This window comes from Lipophrys pholis, assembly GCF_963383615.2.
Source record: "Lipophrys pholis genome assembly, chromosome: 13".
Taxonomy (NCBI): Eukaryota; Metazoa; Chordata; class Actinopteri; order Blenniiformes; family Blenniidae; genus Lipophrys; species Lipophrys pholis.
In genome coordinates this window covers 22,124,041-22,142,048 of record NC_137632.1, presented here as the reverse complement: position 1 = coordinate 22,142,048, position 18,008 = coordinate 22,124,041, and the positions used below count along the sequence as shown (strand labels likewise).

Sequence of the window (18,008 nt, the reverse complement as noted above, 5' to 3'; positions counted from 1 at the left end):
CCGGACTTTGGATGTGAAGAGACAGTATCTGGGAATTTAGTCATTTCAGCTTCACTTCACAGTGTGATTGCACCTTTGTCTATTCGTTTGTTTATTCTACCTGTCTAGACAGCTTATTTGATTTATTTTTCTAGATGTACTTCCTGACACTTCTGTGACTGTTTTCATTGCTCAACTAAAGTCACTGTCTTACACAAGTTCCTGAAATCCGTGTTGCACAGCAGAGCATGTGACAAACTTAGAAGAGCTAAGCTGAACCCACACAGTCTGCAGCCTTCATATGATGGGATGTTTTGAATCCTGTTCAAAGGCATCTTTGTCAATACAAAGCAGCTGCCTCCTGGACTTTAGGAACATTGATGTTAAGAGGGGTCTTATTAAGTCATATTAAAATGCATAGGAGAAATTATGGAGCTTCGATGCAAAGGTGACGGAGGTTCACGCATTAACTTCACGCATCGTTTGCATATGGAGTATGAATTCAGCTATATGGCATTTATTAAGTACTCGTATCAATTCTTGGTATCGGCAAGTAGCTAAAAGTTAGTACTCGTACTAAGAAAGGAGTATCAGTGTGCCCCTAGAATGAAGTAATATGAAAGAAGGTACTTCTCCGCCACATCTGCATATTTGTCATTTTTGCTTTATTGTTCATAACCTTTAACACCTGTCATGCCATTTCCATGCCAGATTCAAAATAAAATGTCACAAATAAAAAGCAGCAGCTGTAACAAATACAGTCACCCAATAAATAAACAATTTCTGCGAAACACACTCACACGCACACACACTCACACACACACACTCACACAAAGCAGTCACAGACATATAATGAAAATAAAGAAGAAGAAAAACTATTTTCTCTGAGGGTCTAATATCCAGAACGAGGCACTGCAACACATTCCACAAAAAAAACAAAAAAAAACAGCCAAGGGGTTTTAATACAAAATGTGGAGCGTTCAGCAGATGTTGTTTAATTTCGTGTGACTATATTGCACAGACGTTTAAAATGTTTATGCCGCGTTGCATTCTCATGCTGAAGTTGCATGTTTTTACACGACAAACGAGTCCCTCGGTGACGAGTTCATTTCCACTGTGCATATGAAAGATCACAGAGTCCAAAAAAAAAACAAAAGACAAAGAACTGCAGAAAAAGGGCAGTACTCATCTAGCGGTAGCAGTAGAATATAGAGAACTCATAAAATAAGTTTGATTGCACCTCTGTCAGTTGATATACATACTAAAACGAATCATCTGCATTTATATATGTATTATAATCCTTCTCTGAATGCATCCAAACAGACAGCAGACTCTGAGTGTTACGTGTGATTGATAGACAGCCAATTTAAAAAGTAAAAGCGACGTTTCACATGATCGTCTGAAAAGTGATTTTACCCTCAAATGCAAAATACATTGAAACAGTAGTTGAAACTAAACATAGAATCATAAAATAGTTGATATGATGTTTTATCTCGGTAAATCATCCAGTTCTTTAGATTGTGTTGAAGCCCTTCACAGAGATTAACCTACTTCTCGCTATGCGCATACTTTATCTCACACCAAATACAAATTTTTGGTTGAATGGTGGGCTCCCTTTTGGGGTTTTTTGACAAGGCCACATATTTCAATAATGGCCATAAAAAGACTCTTCTGATAGTTGCATGCTTTTAAACAGAAGCATGTGGTGGGGAATTATAGTCTGCAGCTGTTTTATCTTCTTTCCCCTGAAATAATTTCACACCTGAAATTGTGTTTTTATATATATAAAAAAAAAATTATAATCATTATGGTTTCCACTTTTTACATTCTTTTATGATTTCTTCTCAAAATGTGAATCGGGCCTGGAAAAAGCATCTTCTTAAACACCCTGATTGTCTCTCTTTTGCCCAACAGGCTGAGCCAGTGCTCCATTAATGTTTCAGACCCGGCAGGTCAAACTCATTTTAGTTCAGGAGCTACAATCAGCCAAATTTCATTTTGACTGGGCCAGACCACTAAAATAGTGCCATGATAACCTTAAAATCTAAAGTTTTTCATTGTTGTTGTGAGTATACGTTTAAGAATGTCGATATTTTGGCAAAACCAAACAATTAGTATTGAAAACTGCTACGATTTCGACATCAAGAGAATTTAATTGATATTTTGTGGTGGGAAATACAGTGAAATGTGCCAAAATAAAACTTAGCTTTCATGGTAACATATGTCATCAGTGAACCACTCAATCAAATCCAGTCCTTTTTCTCTAATTAAAACTCTTTGAAAAAGAAAATACTAGCCGTGATGTAATTCTATTGACGTCTATGTGTTGCTGGGTGTGTGCACTTAAGTTAGTGAGGTACCCAACTCGCCCCAGCAGGTCCACTCTGTCGGTCCTAAACCCAGTAAAACAATGGCTGTGAACACATGAGGCCGGAAAAGTTGGTAATTGCCAACAAAGAAACAAAATGCTAAAACTGAGAGGAGCTGGAGACAAAAGTAGGCAAGACAGAGACTTACCAACTCCACCCGATACACAAACGTGTCATTGCCTCAATCTGACATACTGCACCTTTAAGAGAGGCCATCAAGAAAAGAAAGCCCATATAAAAACATTCACCATCATTAAGCAAAAGACAGAACCGGTCATATGACCGACAAAATGAGACAATCTCTGATATTTCATCCGCTTTTGAACTTCTGCCCCCTTTGAGGAATGAAGGCCAGTCTGCATGGTTTTTGATTTGTAGCGCCCAATGCAGTTAAAATCTGCTGTAAAGTCATGGATCGGGAAGCAAACCCCTGCACTGGATTTGATCCTTTGGTTCAAAGACGGGGGAAATGTAATGACTGTAATGGTGGCAGTGCTGAGTGACCTCTGCTTTGATCGGGTTATTAATAGAGTTGTGGTGACTGATGATTCATTCCTTTTGGTTCCCTCTTGTATAGCATGTATGTAGAGCGTGAAATGATGGGAACCTCTGCTCATCAAACTTTCCCTACTTACTGACTCAGATTGTAGCATTATTTAACGCTGTACCAAGTTCATGTTCGTTTCACCATTAATTGGTGTATCAAACTAATTGTAATTCATATTGTTTATAGCAAAATTGGCTTTTTAGAGAGTGCATTTATTTAAAAAGAAATAGCAGAGCAGTTGAGAGTGACCGCTAAAATAAGAACTAACACACTCTGCAGTGTCCTCTTCAACATTCCCTCTCAGCTATTTTCACGCTGACTAACCGTCCATAAGGGCACTTAGAGACACCCCACTATCACCAGTGCCTCAATAAAGGGACTCTTTCTTCAGCACAGGCCCCCAGAATAATCTCAGATTTAATAAGTGTCCTGTGCCTCATGTAAAACCTCAATATGTGTTGTCGAGAAGGACTCCCAACAACTTGTAAACCTTTCACTGAAAACCCGGGAAAGAATACAAATACTGATTTGAGTGGACGAGTTGAACTGGCTCCAAGCTTATTGACGGTGAAGGAGAAAAGCTGCTCTCGTCTAAAAATGTAATCCTGCTTTGTAGAACCACAGAATTGTGATGATTATTATGTACTCTTTCTCCTCTCTGTACGTTTGTGACCTGTGCTTCCTGCCCCACGTGGATTAGCTTCCTGGCTCTTTACTCGTCCTTCTTCTCTTTTTTCCATCCACAACATTGCGCTGGCAAGCAGCTTCCACACCTGAGTTTGCAGTTTCTTCCTGCTAAAATGCATTAATTCCTTTCCAACGTTGCCTACGCTTGCTTATATGGAATTACTGGGTTTCCCTTGATGTTTCATTTGAATGTAAAAGTGCCAAAACATGGCCATGTTATAACTCGCGCTATATAAATGAAAACGGCGTCGAATTTATAGAATCAAATCGATAAAATGGGGGAGGGGGGGATACAGAGATCTGAAGCGGTCTGCTCTAATAGCCCTTTTAGAGAAGCCATCTGTGTGTCTCTTGAAGTCAAAACGGATTCTACAAAACAGGAAATCAACACAAATACGTCCTTTCTGGAACTGCTACAATCTTGACAATCACTGAGGTGCTACAGCAGTACAAAAAACCCCACGTAGCTCAAAATACATTACTTTAGCTCAAGATGGATTGACAGCGTTCACTTGGAACAACATTTGCCGTTTTATGTAAATCGAAGACTCAGAATTTGCCAATGTAGAATGAAACCCCGAGCTTTTGGCTGGTTGGGGAGCCATCTAATTAGACCATCTAATTCACATTGAACACTCTCTGATAGTGACTTCAGGTTTTGCTGTATACAAAGCTGTATTACCCCTTGTTTCTGTTTAGAAGAACCAACATGAATGGAAGTGATTATTCCAAAACGTATGCAAAGTTACAAACCTTGAGGTACTAGCTTGAAGATAACTTCTTGCTTTGTATGACCGCTATAGAAAATACAGTCAGGGTCTTGCAACTTTGTAAGAGTTCCTTTTCGCCTATTGGCATTTCTTTAGGATTCTCTTTCAAAGCCAGACAAAATAAGAAATCGTGTCTCTGTAGAATGCAACCACTGCTGGTTTCATGGGTTTGCTTTCCTCTCTCCTTCCGACATTGTTCAACCACTCAGGCCTGAAGGGACCACTCCACCATGTGGCACAGTCTGGTCTCGTTCTGAGGACGGCCACCAGCCCCGCTCCACCCTCGCCGTGTCCTGCCAACTGGTGCTTGGAAGCCTGTTTTCATTGGGTGACAGGTGTGGTGGGTGTGATGGGCACAGTTGGCGTGACGGGGCTGGTAGGGGTCTGTGGCGAGCTCTGGTAGGACCGGAGGAGAACTTTGTGCTTGGTGGCCACCTCCGCTCGCCTGCGCTGCTGGTCGGCCAAGAATTCCTTGAGACGGGTCGTTGTAAAGGTGAGAGTTTGCCTTCGAAGGCGCATAAGGTAGGCATCCTGAAGCCAGGAGTTATTGAAGCAGTCCTTGATGGATGGACGAGCCCTGGTGAAGATAATATTTCAGAATTAAAAAAAAAAAAAAGCGCTTCAAAGGCATTTCTTAAAGTAAATGATTCAATAAACAAGCTTACCAAGGGTAGCTACAGAGAATCTTCTTGAGGAACAGAGAGGCACTTTGGGACACATTCTGGTAGAGTTTAGAGAGGTCGAACTTTGCTGCCTGGATCCTGGCTTCTGTCTCCTGAGGGTCGTTTTCCATGAAAGGCGACCTTCCGCTCAACCTGCGAGTGCAAGGCGTTTGTACCCTCATAAAAACCCGGATACCCTCAAAGATCATCATATCAACAGGTTTTTTTTTTCGAACCAAAATGTTGAAGGAACATGTCTGAAGAAAAAAATTTGGTCTTCCACTGAGCATCATTATCTTTGTTCTGTCTTCGTGAACTGCTGCATTTTGAAAACTAATTCATGTATTTCGCAATTTGTCAATTTCTCAAAAACTGCTGTTCAGATATTGCTGAATTCTTGTGGTTTTAAGTGGATGTCCAGACATCCATCAATGCTATAAAAAAATTAATAAAAAAAAGTTCTTAAAATCTATTTCAGGTTACAAAAGGAAACTGCCATTGTTGTTATTTTCCATCTACCCGTGCATGTGCCGACCGAAGAACTCTCTACTATACTATGGACGTGGTACACATGGCATTTCCGCCATCTACACAGTAACAGAGTTGGAGCGTTTTCAAAAAGTTCCACCTTGGGAGCCGCTTTCAAATAGTTGTGTTTTCAGTGGCTCTGAACACTATTGTCGTGTCAACGGACCCTCAAAATGTTTTTCGTTTTCACTTAAAAACATTGTGGAAACAGGGTCCAACAATTGGTTTTCCAAATTAGGATGTAATTATTCCACGGGTGAGGAAATATTTTCTCAGTTGTACGTTGGAAAGCTTCTCTGGTCTAAAAGCACCGGATGTAAGGTTTAAGATGACTGAAATAATTTAAACGCGTATGATGAGCAGCAGGATTTCTGAAAATTTACATTATGAGAGTTAAATCAACAATTCAAAAGTGGATGATCAGAAGCTTTGTTACAGATGAAAACAATAAATCTCTATTTGAGAAGGACTTGCTGGTCAGAAGCTGTGAAAACAGTACTCACATGATGAAAGTCAGTACGCCCACGCTCCAGATGTCAGCTGGAGGGCCCACAACATCTCCTTTCGACATCTCTGGAGCTACAAGAAGAAAAGCTCTGGTCTTAAACAGATCCAAATAGTTGTCGTGTCACATCTAAGGATGTCTTACACCAGGTAAGCATTATTGGTTTATGTATGAATGCATTATTATGGTTTTGTCCTTTGATTCCATAGCAGATGCGTGTCGACTCAAGTGATTACATAAACCTCCTCGTGAGCTGTGAATAGTGAGAAAAGAAGCAAACCTGTCAGGATCAACAAAGAGCAATATATTTAATTCACTGTAACCTTAACGTCAAAATGCTCTGCGTAGTTTTTTCCAAACAGATACCCACTAAAATGTGTACTGTATCTAAACTGAAGAGTAAATTCTACTACTGTTAACCTTCAAACTAATCACTTTTACAACATCTGTTATTTACTAAATCTATTGCTCACATTCACACAAAGTGGTTTCTCATAACGTGTACCATTCAAGTACCATGAATTTCCACATAACCTCGGGACAGTACTTTTATAATCTTGTCTAGTATAATATAGACAAATGCAAAATATACTCCTCTTTAAAAAAGGTCATGTATTAAAATTAAAATAAAATTGTGTTAGTATACTGTAGCTACCACGTGTTAATATTGTTAACATCAACAACCTGGGATTTTAGCATATTCTCTTCTTAAAAGTTGATAAGGTTAATTCGTTAACAGGCTACAAATATAATGTTTAGTATCCCTAATAAATGAATGTGTTTGCAAGCTGTAAACTCTAGTATGTTCCAGCTGCAAAATTGATCCGGCTGTTAGTAAGCAGCTGCTAACGTGAACATCCAACTTCTAGAGAGCGACTTTCATGTAGCCCTGTGACCACCTGTTGAATGTAAGTCCATTATTCCACCAAACTTCAGCTCAAAAAGCTTTCTATAGACTCGTTTATATTAAACAGACCCTTTCAAATATGCTTGTTCGAGCTATTTTGATGAGAAAGGAATCTTTGAATTGTGGTAAATTGATGAAAATGGTGTCGGAAATAACAGAAAAATGAAAGCGAATGAGCTGAGAAACTGTCGAGTTGAGTCGTGATTCTCTGTAGGTTTATCTACACCATGACATACCATCATCTTATCAGCTCATACCAAAATATTTTTAGATCCCAAGTGGGCTGTGAAGGAAATCAGAGCTCTTACATATGTACTCCAGTGTTCCAATAGGCGGGCTGAATTGCTTGAGGAAGAGAGGGTTGTACGTCTGAGCGCTGCCAAAGTCAATGATCTTGATGATGTTCATGTGCGTGACAATGACATTTTCTGGCTTGATGTCCAGGTGGAGGATACGTCGAGTGTGGAGGTAGTCCAGACCCTGAAGGATCTGCACAATGTAGGTCACCACGTCATCCTCTGAGTAACGGAACCTAGGAGACAGCAGAGAGCAGCGTGTCATTCCAACAGGAAGGTTATTTTAAAGCAACCGCCTATGGAGCTCACTGAGCAAGAAGGCGTTTGTTTCCTCTCTGAGCGCAGCCTCACCTGTCTATCAGGCTGTAGAGCAGCTCCTTCCCACTGCAGTACTCGGCGATGAGCACCAGGTAACGCGGTGTGACGTAAGCCTCATGGAGAGCCATGATCCTTTCGTGATGAAGGGACTTCAGAATGTCGTATTCCTGCAACACCGCTTGCTTGTTTTCTGCCTCGTAAGGAACAATCTTAGCCATGAAGAGATTGCCGGTGGCGTTCTCCCGACACTCACGGATCACACCAAACCGACCCCTGTGTGATGAGCATATACTGTAAATACAGCAGGCAACAGGAGGGAAAGGACTACTAATTTTATTTTTGTCTTTAAAAAACGTTAACCTCAACTAATTTTAGCAATTTCGAGAAAAAACAAAAAACAAAAAAAACACTAACTTCTTTTCAGGGTGTGTAATTGTCAAAAATGTATACAGAGCCTCTGCTGTGTTATCAATCAATACCTTGCTTTCTCATCCATGAATGTATACGGTTTCTGTGGAACTCCTTGGCGTAGAGATCCCTCTCCAGGCTTCGCTAGTGGTGTCCTGCGACCGGAAGGTGTGACACGTCCTGATGGCGTTACCCGCCCAGATGGGGTACTGCGACTATCCCCTTGCTGCAACACCGGTGTCAAGCTCTGCACCACCACAACGGGTGAGGTGATGGTCATAGGAGTGGCTGCGGGGGTGGGGGTCGTCGGTGTGGGCACAGACTGAGAAGCCGGGGTAACACGAGGGGTCGCAGCTGGAACGTACATCGGCACAGATGAAATAGGTTTCCCCATGACAGGCGCCGGTGAGGGCCCACGAGATGTAGGCTTATTGGTTATAGAGGGGAAAGCAGGTGCAGGACTTAGAGGTTTGGGCGGAACAGCAGGTGGAGACAGCTTTATTTGGGGTTTGCTCATACTGATGTTAATGGTGGTCTTGGCTTTTGCTGCTGGGGTGACAGGTGCTTGTTCAGCGAGGGTTGTGGGACCAGGTTGAGTAACAGAGGGACGATCGACATGCACAGAGGGCTTCATGGTAATTGTAGAGGCAGATTTAGCCACAGATGGGCCAGGGGCAGGTGTGGAGGGAAGTACAGGTTGGGCATTGGATGTTGCTGTTGATTTGCTGGGGGCTGGTTTGATGGGAGGCACTTTCATGGACGACATCATCACCACTGGGGGTGGAGGTGTGGTTGCAGGAACAGTCTTAACCACAACAGTAGCAGTGGATTTAGCCGGTTCTACTGAAAGACAAAGAGAGAGCAATAGAGCTGTTGTTTTCTTTCTTTCTTGGAGTAATTCACAGTGATCATAGTCCTAGGCCAGGGGTTCTCAAAGTTTTGATGGCTGAGGGCCAATTCAGGAACCCAACCTTGGACTGAGAGTTGCCGAAGATAAAAAAAAATGGAATAACAGAAAAAACAAATATAATTTGTAATGATTTTGATGACCAGGTTTCATCTCTATGATTTACAGTTATTGGTCTGCATTCGGTAATGTGCAAAAAATAAATTCTAATTAATAAATGAGGCTAAACGTGGAAAAACTTATTATTGTAATGCACACAAAATCCAAATGGGGGCTTTTCTGTCCTCTACAGTCAAATTTGGGCTATAACAGTCAGGCGTGCAGAATTCCAGAGAGTTTCAGAATATATGTAAAAACTTAATGAGAACATACAGTCACTCTCGGGGCCGTTTCACACGAGACCCGCCATTTTACGTAAATGTACAGTTTAAGGTGGCTATTGAAAAAAAGCACAAGCACAACTTCATCCAGCTGTTCTTGGGTTAGGGGGTCCCAAGCCACACCCAGACTAATTGAGACGTTTTATCTCTCCAGTAGGGATGACTTTGTGGCATCAACCCAGTTGCCTGGTACACCTCCAATAGCAGACAGCCAGGAACATCCTAATCAGAATCAGACTACCAAACCACATAAACGGACTCCCCTCAATACAAAGAAGTGGCAACTCTACTTTGAGTCTGTAGATGGTCGAACTAGTCACACTGAAGCTCACAACCCTGAAGGGAAAACTGTTAGTGAAATCTTGTTTTTGTCGAATAAAGAATTATGTGCAAGTTCACAGTCTGAGTTTCAAGGATGAACTGTGTCAGCACTTTTGGAACTTCTGTGTTACTTTTTGTAACCTTCTGAGTCTACAGTGCAGGGAGCATGTGGATCTTTCTCAAAACAATTCAGCCTTTAAGATGGGGCTGTCTGACTTCATAGTCAGACAAACTCCTGGACAATCGTGTGAAGGTTCTACTGTGACTTTGTCTTTTCTTGGAAGAATAATCTAGTAAAATTGTTTTCAACTTTCCAAATTGCTCTCAGTCTGACTCCTGTGTATTCTGTCTCCCTGGGGAAATTCTCATGACAAAGATTCATTTAGGCTGATTGTGATCATATTTTTACAGTCATGATGCAAAACCCATGATCATAAGTTAGGATGAGGATGTAGAACAGTAAAGAAAGAGGTTTGCTGTTCATCGCCCAGCATGAAAACTTAACATAAAAAAGAACCTGAGTTCTCATGACATACAAACAGTGATAGTCTGAAGGGAAATTAACTCAAATCTGTCCAGATTGTACATACCTGAAGGCTCCAGGCTCACCACCGCTGACAGGTTGCTGTAGGGTCCCTGACCAGCTTTGTTGACACACGCCACCCTGAATCTGAAGGAGACCCCGGCTGGCAGGTCAGTCACATTGTAATAACAGTCGGCCACGCCTGTGGCCACAATGAGCCAGTTGGTCTCACCTTGGAACGGTGAAGGAGGAAATGATCAGGATCATCATTTTAAATGAAGAGTACTACATAATAAAAAGGCTCTTTTCGACTTTGTTAATGCGGTTGACAAAAAATAAAAGCATGTAAACCAACAAAACATGTGGTTGCATATGAAAACCAGTCAGAATTCACAAGAGATTTAGCGTCAAATAAAACGCAAAACTTAACAGTATTTCACCATGTGACAGTATGTCTATTAAATATAAGCTATTAAATATTAAACACTGTAAACACGGACCCTCTGATCTCCTCTCCAGTGAGTACGTGCAAGGGGCCATAGTGTCTGAGGGCCTCCACACCACCAAAGCTGTGTTGTTGTACTTCTGAGGAATCTCAGGTGTCCCGGGTCGATTAGGAAGGCCTTTGAAACACAGAGAATGAAAGTATTAGAAAACTACTCGATTCCAAATACAGCAGTTATATAAAAGTCTTCAAAGACTGAGACAAAGTCACACTTCTTACGGGCAAGAGATATTGTACAGGAGCTGGAAATGGAGGCCAGTGGGTTTGTAGCACTACATTCATAGACCCCGGCGTCTTTTTTGGTGGTTTGCATAATCATCAACAGCTGACGGCCATCAGGGCACGCGATCATATTCATCCTGGCATCGATCTCCAGTGGCTTCTTGTCTGAGAAAGCATACATGCATGGAAATGTTTTTCTGTGACCAAATGAAGAGAAGATGTTTATATTTAAAACATCCGTTAGAGTGATAACACCGTGTCTCAAGCAATGAGAGACCTCAGTTGTTTATCTTGAGAAATTCTAATCTACTCAGCACTCAACCTCCGCTGTCATGGCACCATATGTTAGCCTGCCTCGAGGTACATAAATACTCTTTTCACTGATGGACTAGAAAATAAACATGTACATGATCGGAAGTAGAAAGTGAAGGAATTTATTTTTCTTTCTTTTTTTTTACCTTTGATCCAGGTAACATGTGGGTGGGGACTTCCTGCTGGCAGGCAGCTGAGTGTCACTGGATCACCCTCGAGCAGAACATGATCTCTCAGCTTGATATGAAACACTGGAGGGAAATCTAGTAGCCAAACAGAAAAAAAAAAAAATATATATATATATATCACATCACTAGTATGAGACTGTGATGATTAAATCGACCATCAATAGAAAGGTCATCAGGTGAGATCTATTTCAAGTAAATATACTGTACTTGCATCCACTGAAGGCATTAATAGCAACATTGCCAGTTAACTATAATAGCTAATAATACAACAGTTTCCTATTTCTCAAAATGTCTAAAATATGCTTTGTTCCTTAGGCAGTTTAGTTTTCTACTAGTCATACATTTTTATATTAGGTAATATGCAAATAATTTGTCATTTTGGGTGACCAGGCCCAGGGAAATACATTTATCATCTGCTTTACTCTTGCAAAATACACTCATTGATGAAATCATCTGGTTGCTTAGCTACTGCACGTCAACAACAGCAGTAATAGAGCGGCGTTAGATGTTTGATCCTTTGTGTTCCTGTCTTTTTATGAAGCCAAGGTAAATGACTACCGGCTTCATCATTATCGGAAAAGCCACTGAACTCTCCCTTTTAAGCACTCACAACTTTACCTCTGACATAGTGTCATTAAAGAATTCTAAGTTATTTTAATTAAGTTATGCTCTCATATTACTTACCAGAAGCAAGCTTGGAGTACTGCCGTGAACGTAAAGAGCTGTTTTCCCTGGATATTGCTGAAGGTATGTCAGGCTGGGAAACTGTCTTATCTCGCCTTCCTCTTGTCAGGCCCCATCTGTCCCAGCGGGACCTACGGTCAGTTTCCACCCCTTCGAAAAAATGGTAAAAGATTTTGGAATCATGCTTGCTTTTACCGAAGCGTAAATGATTTTCCCAAGAACAAACACGGAGTTAAGACATAAAACACTTTGTGGCATACCTTTGGATGTGTCTGATTTTAGGCTGGACACAGAGTCTAGAGACTCTGACGAGGCACCATTACCTGCCTGAGTAACTAGCTGGTTCTGAGGAACACTGGTAACCTTCAGACCACGGCTTTCTGAAGTTGAACGACGGAGCATTGAAAGAATGGGTGTCCTCTTTGTTTCTTTGTCTTCTGATGCTTTCCTTTCCTCTGAGTAGCTGCGAATTCTTGTAGAAATCCCTGCCACTGTTGATTCTATCTTCCTGCGCATTGCCAACACTGGCGATTCATTAGGTTTCTTAATATCCTTTTCATCATTTTCCTCAGATTTATCACCTCCGCCATCCATTCGCGTCATCTCTACTTCTTTCCTTTCTTGTGAGCCTCTCCGACCAAGAGTCCAAGAAAGCCTGCGTCTTGATACAGCTGAATCTTCCTCTTTTGCCGTTTCTTCCTTGCGTTCTGCGGATGGAGTTCTCTTCAAGCGCATGGAAAGCCTTCTCATGAATCCTTGGTCCTTTTGAGCTTCTCGAAGATCCTGGACTGACTTTGATTTCTCCTCGAGTCTTCTTGCAGATAATTCTAATGGTGCACCAATTGGTCCTGGCCTGTATATCTCTTCACCTGTCTCTGTAGAGTCAACAGCTTGCACTTTATCATCATTCTTGGAGCGCGAGAGAAACTTCAGACTTCTCGAGAGGGAAGATTCCCGTTTTTTGAAGCGAGCCTCAAATATCTCCTCTGACGATATGTCCTCAAAGTCTCCTCTCGCTGAGAGCTCTTGTTGAGAAGAGGAATGCGGGATATCTCTTGGTGGACTGGGCTCTTTTGTGATCGTTTCTGGTGATGCTACTCTGGAATAGACAGCGGGGTGCTCAGTGGTTGTAATGACTGGTCTTGATGGACCAGGTATACCGGTGGATGAAGTAACAGGTAAAGAGGTTTCAGTTGATAGTGAAGAGGGAGATGTAGAAGGAACAACAACTGGAGTGGAGGGTCCATCACTTGGAGGCTGAATTGAAGGGACCATGATGGTTTGCATTATACTGGCATATGCTGATACCCTTCCATCTGGAAGAACAACTCGTCCAGGAAGTGAAGGTGCAACATAAGTGGGGGAAGCACTTCCTGAGGAATGGGAGTATTCTGTTGGTCTGACCTGCACTGAACTTGTGGTTATAGTGATCTCTGAAGATTCTACAGGAACGTTCACTTCCTCATCTTCATTTTCAACAATAGCTTCTGCATTTTCTTTTGCACTGGATTCAGTAACACTCTCAACTCTTTCCTCTTCCTCTTCCATCCTTTCTTCTTTTTCTTCTTGCTTCCTTTTGCCTTCAAGATCCTCTTCCATTTTCTCTTCTGGTTCAGAGCCTTGCACCGTACCAGGAGGTGTAGGAATACTTGGGCTTATACACTCTGACTCAATCATCGGTTCTTCTGAAATGCTCATGTCTTTTTCTGAGAAACCACTTGTGCTTGATCTTTCATCAAAATTACTATCTGTAGTCAGCCCATCCATCTTTTCACTGATGGCCTCATCAGTCCTTGTTTCTCTCTCCATTAATGATTCCTCACTTTCAGTTTTGGTTGGACTCTCCTGCATAACAGACTCTGGAGTTGGTGGTCTTGGTGAAGGATCCCTTGGAGTCACTGGGCGGGAATCCAGTTTGATTTGTTCAGTTAGAGCTGACATAGATATAGCCTCCTTTAGCCGTCTCTCTTCTACCTGTGCCAAGGGAATCTCCAGAGGAGCTCCAGACCGACGGTGCAAAGGAATGGGTTCTGAATCTCCTTGACTGAAAGAAGTACTCTTGCGCAAAATCTTAGGTTTTGGTACTTCATCTCTTGGGAAGTCACTCGATGCAGCTCTTGTTAATGGAGGTGGGCCGAGGCGTGCAGTACGAGCATAGCGATCTGAAGGCATTGCCCGTTTTTCATCTCCCATTCCCAACGTTTCCAACAGAGGTCCCCTGAGTCCACTCATCTTGTTATCGACTGAGCCACCACGAAGCAACCGCTGTCTCATGAGCTCCAGTTTAAGAGCGTAGTCTTCTTGGCTCATCTTGGCAGTTCCTGGGCTGGTGCTCCTCCTCGGTAGTTCCATAGAAACCGCTTTCTTGAGAACTCTCCTGCCATCCTCTTGGTTTCCCTCTCCTGCTCCTTCTTCGGGTGTAATTCTGAGAAGCAGTGCACTGTCAGCTGAACCCCCACGTCGTAGCTCTCCTCTTCGTCTTGCTCCCTCCGGTTTGTCAGAGTCCATGCTTGAACCCCTTCTCAGTGGTTTTCTAGGCAGGTCTGACTTCTGGGGCAGTTCAGAAGGTGATTCTTCATCTGACGAACCCTTGTCATTATCTTGTGATGATCTTTTCCTCTGATGACCTTTACCTGGCACTTCAGCTCCTTCTTCATCCATTTCTTTAGTGTGACACTCCATTGCTTCTTGGCCCTCAACAAGAGGCCCAGACCATTTATTCGTTCCATTTTGTTTCCCAGTTTCCTGCTCATTAGTCTGAATTTCATTCAAGGACATTCTTGATCCGGAGAACTCCATGTTAAGTGGCATTGGAATAAACGGCAATTCATCAACGTCTTCATCAGAATCAGAGGATGACGATGGCAAAGGTGAACCCTCTTTAAGGTGCCTGGGAACTGCGATGGAGATATGGCTGGAGGAATCATTTAGCAACTCGGGTATGGATCTCATCACCATTTTTGACTTGTAGCTGATAAGAGAACGCTGAAAAAAAGGAAATTGAGCACAATGAAATCCACAATATGACTATTTCAAAAATATTTCTGCATGCAGTGCAACAGAGAAAACTGTTCGAAAAGCATTGCTTACCTGCCATTTCCTGCGAGAAACAAATTTCTTTAAGGCCTCTGTACCTATGGCCTTCCCCTTGCTAAGTGTCTGAGCAAGAAATGGATATGGCATTTTAGAGAGAAAATAAGGATTGAGGTTAGTTCAGTCTCAGCAAGTGTCAAGTGTGTCAAGTCTAAGCACTATAAAAATACTTAGTGGATGATTACCTTCGACTGTAACTTACCTTGAACCAAGGGTGTCTCAGACACTCCTGAGTATCAGGTCTCCTAAAAGATAATTATGGGAGCTTTTAGTTTTTCATTTTTCCGCATGTACTCCACTAATTACAATTACCTATCTATGTAATCTGTAACCCCCATGACCTGAATAACTGTGAGAACAACAAATGTGTTTTAGTTCATTATGAAACTGTGATGGAAAAAAATTAGATTATGAGAACTCCTCAAGGTTTTATCAGTGGGTGATCAATAACAAACATTTTGTTGAACACATTCCTGAAGTTAAAGCTCCAAAGTGCTTGATCCATGTGTTTCACGCAGTAATTTCACTTTAAAAACAAAATCAAATCCAATCTGAAACACATATCCAACAGTTTAACTCACAGCCTGTCTGCCACCAGTAGCTTTATGATGAACCCTTTAGCTTCTCTGCAAAGATCAGCAAACATGGACTCTTCAAAAGCCACATTGTAGTTCCGGATGTTCAGCACAGAGCTGCGATCGTTCTCTCCAGCAAATGGAGAAACTCCCGTCAGACTGGAAACAAAAACAAACATTACAATGATTGTCAAACTTTCAAATAACCTCAAACACTAATAAATTCCTTTTTATTAGCAGGGTGTGATTTGTTATAACCGATCAATGTGTGATATGTTTGATTGAAGGCATAGAAGATTTAGATAAAAGTAGATACATTTAAATGATCAAAACAGTTAAAATTGCATTGCTGTCATTATCGCAGGCGGAATAGTCAAAGGTTGTGATGAGAAACTACGCCCCCTCAACAAATGCCATTTAAAGCTGAACGATCAGCCAAAGACAATAATGTCTTTTAGTGTGAAAATACAAATAAATGCAGCATTCAGCAAAGATTGACTGCTTGTGAGGCAAATTGCAAGCAAATTCAGTTTCGGTTTTATATCGATCACAAAAGTTCCACTCTCAATACAAGAGAGACTGCTCTTATGTGCTTCGATTTTAAAATGAACACTACATCACTACACATTTCTACATCAATATAGATTATGGCAGAATGGGTGATCCCAACCCCGTCAACAATTCCCACCCTGCTAATAAGTACATTTTTTTATTTTATTTTGTTACTTACCACAGATATGCTATAACTCCAACTGGCCTAAAAAAGTAATAGAAAAAAAAGTTTTTATATAGTAACATGTTTCTTAGAAATATGTGTAAATTAAATCATTGGTTTACCATATGTCTGTTGCTTTAGATAGAGGGGTCTGATTGACAATTTCTGGTGCGACAAACTCCGGAGTGCCATATTTGCAGTATTGAGCCTCATCGGGTGTGATCACCACCGCGTTGCCAAAATCACAGAGGCGGATTTGATCCCCGTGCGGGTCTGACATGAGGATGTTATCAGGCTGATGAAAGAGTGAAAAAAATTTTTTTTATTCAATCTTGCTCATGGAACAGAATAAATATCTAGAAATTAATTAATTAAAAAATCCACGAGTGCCTACCTTGATGTCCAGGTGGATGATGTTCAGATGATGAAGGTAGTCCAGGCCCTCAAGCAATTGTCTCATACATGCACGAATCTGAGAACAACAATGATGCTGTTATTAAGAACCCACATCTTAAATTGAACTATTTATATATCAAAAAATCTTTTTAAAAAGGTGGCTTTGAAGCATGCGCTGGTGGATCAGGACTCACATCCGATTCCATTACTGTCGATTTCTTTGTGAATCTATCAAGCATCTCCTCGTGGCATCTTTACAAAACAATTAAGGCAAATTTTTCTGTTATTTCAAACGTATTAGGCAATCAGTTATTTCCCTTGATGTATTGAGTATTACATTTTTCTCTCTCCAGGGCCCGTTTTGGGGATTAACACAGTAAAAAAAAAAGAAGGTAATTTTAAAGTTAATCTATTCCAATGTAATTGTCAGTGTTGTTTTAAGATGTTTTATTGTAGGATTCTGCAGGAATGTCATGTATTGACTTTCTGTCCAAAAAGTAATATTAAACATGGTAAAGATATCACTCAGTTTTCTTTCTGAGCTTTATTTGATGAAAAGTAGAGGCTCATAATGCTGCAAAATTGCTGGTGTTTTTGACAATTTTTTAATGTCCCATTGTCTGATTATTGCCAATACTACAGAGGTGGAGCAGCACTGAACCAACACATTTCCAAACAATCTACTTTCAGTTTAGTTGGTGGTTTATTTGAAGTAAGCAAAAAATTTTAAACACTGAGTTTTTCCTATACCAAGTTGTATATCTTGTCATCGTCCTCTGTTTGCTGGTCTGGTGAGAACAGTGTGCCCCTCCCCCTACCCATACCTTCCTCTCCCTGTCACATATCCCCTCTACATACACAACCTGTGTCAAATTAAAAAATCTAAATAACTTGCCAACAATAGGTATACTTGGCTCCTACACTTGGATTAGTCTTGGAGTTCTTGGACCAGACAAACAGCCAAACGTCATGTTTTCTCTTAACTTATCTGCAAATCTATACTGACAGTTATTTGTTGCTGGCTAAACAATGAGAACATTTTGTGTTTCACAGTACAACAGCATATTTCCAAATAAGACTTCTGATTGTTATCCACTATATTGGACTACTTGGACTTGCACGCATATTATTGGAGAACTGTCCTGCATGGTCTTGCATGGTTTTTGTTGACTTATCAGAATTTGGATTAATTTTCCCCAGACTGCCTCTCT

General features: G+C 41.2%; 1 protein-coding gene across 1 annotated transcript in view; it reads right to left on the bottom strand.

Annotated features, from left to right (window-relative positions):
* Window positions 1–4,673: 4,673 nt before the first annotated feature.
* The window catches only part of spegb (striated muscle enriched protein kinase b), a gene marked incomplete at its 3' end in the record, with an annotated part of 40,178 nt that continues 26,843 nt past the window's right edge, over window positions 4,674–18,008 (bottom strand). Inside the window, 19 exon segments of the mRNA XM_080479135.1 lie at window positions 4,674–4,929; window positions 5,018–5,167; window positions 6,046–6,121; window positions 7,263–7,486; window positions 7,602–7,841; window positions 8,048–8,819; window positions 10,175–10,339; window positions 10,608–10,730; window positions 10,832–10,999; window positions 11,293–11,409; window positions 12,019–12,168; window positions 12,279–15,003; window positions 15,109–15,177; window positions 15,314–15,356; window positions 15,693–15,845; window positions 16,417–16,443; window positions 16,524–16,696; window positions 16,796–16,873; window positions 16,992–17,049. Coding sequence (XP_080335261.1) covers window positions 4,674–4,929; window positions 5,018–5,167; window positions 6,046–6,121; window positions 7,263–7,486; window positions 7,602–7,841; window positions 8,048–8,819; window positions 10,175–10,339; window positions 10,608–10,730; window positions 10,832–10,999; window positions 11,293–11,409; window positions 12,019–12,168; window positions 12,279–15,003; window positions 15,109–15,177; window positions 15,314–15,356; window positions 15,693–15,845; window positions 16,417–16,443; window positions 16,524–16,696; window positions 16,796–16,873; window positions 16,992–17,049 — 5,767 coding nt within the window.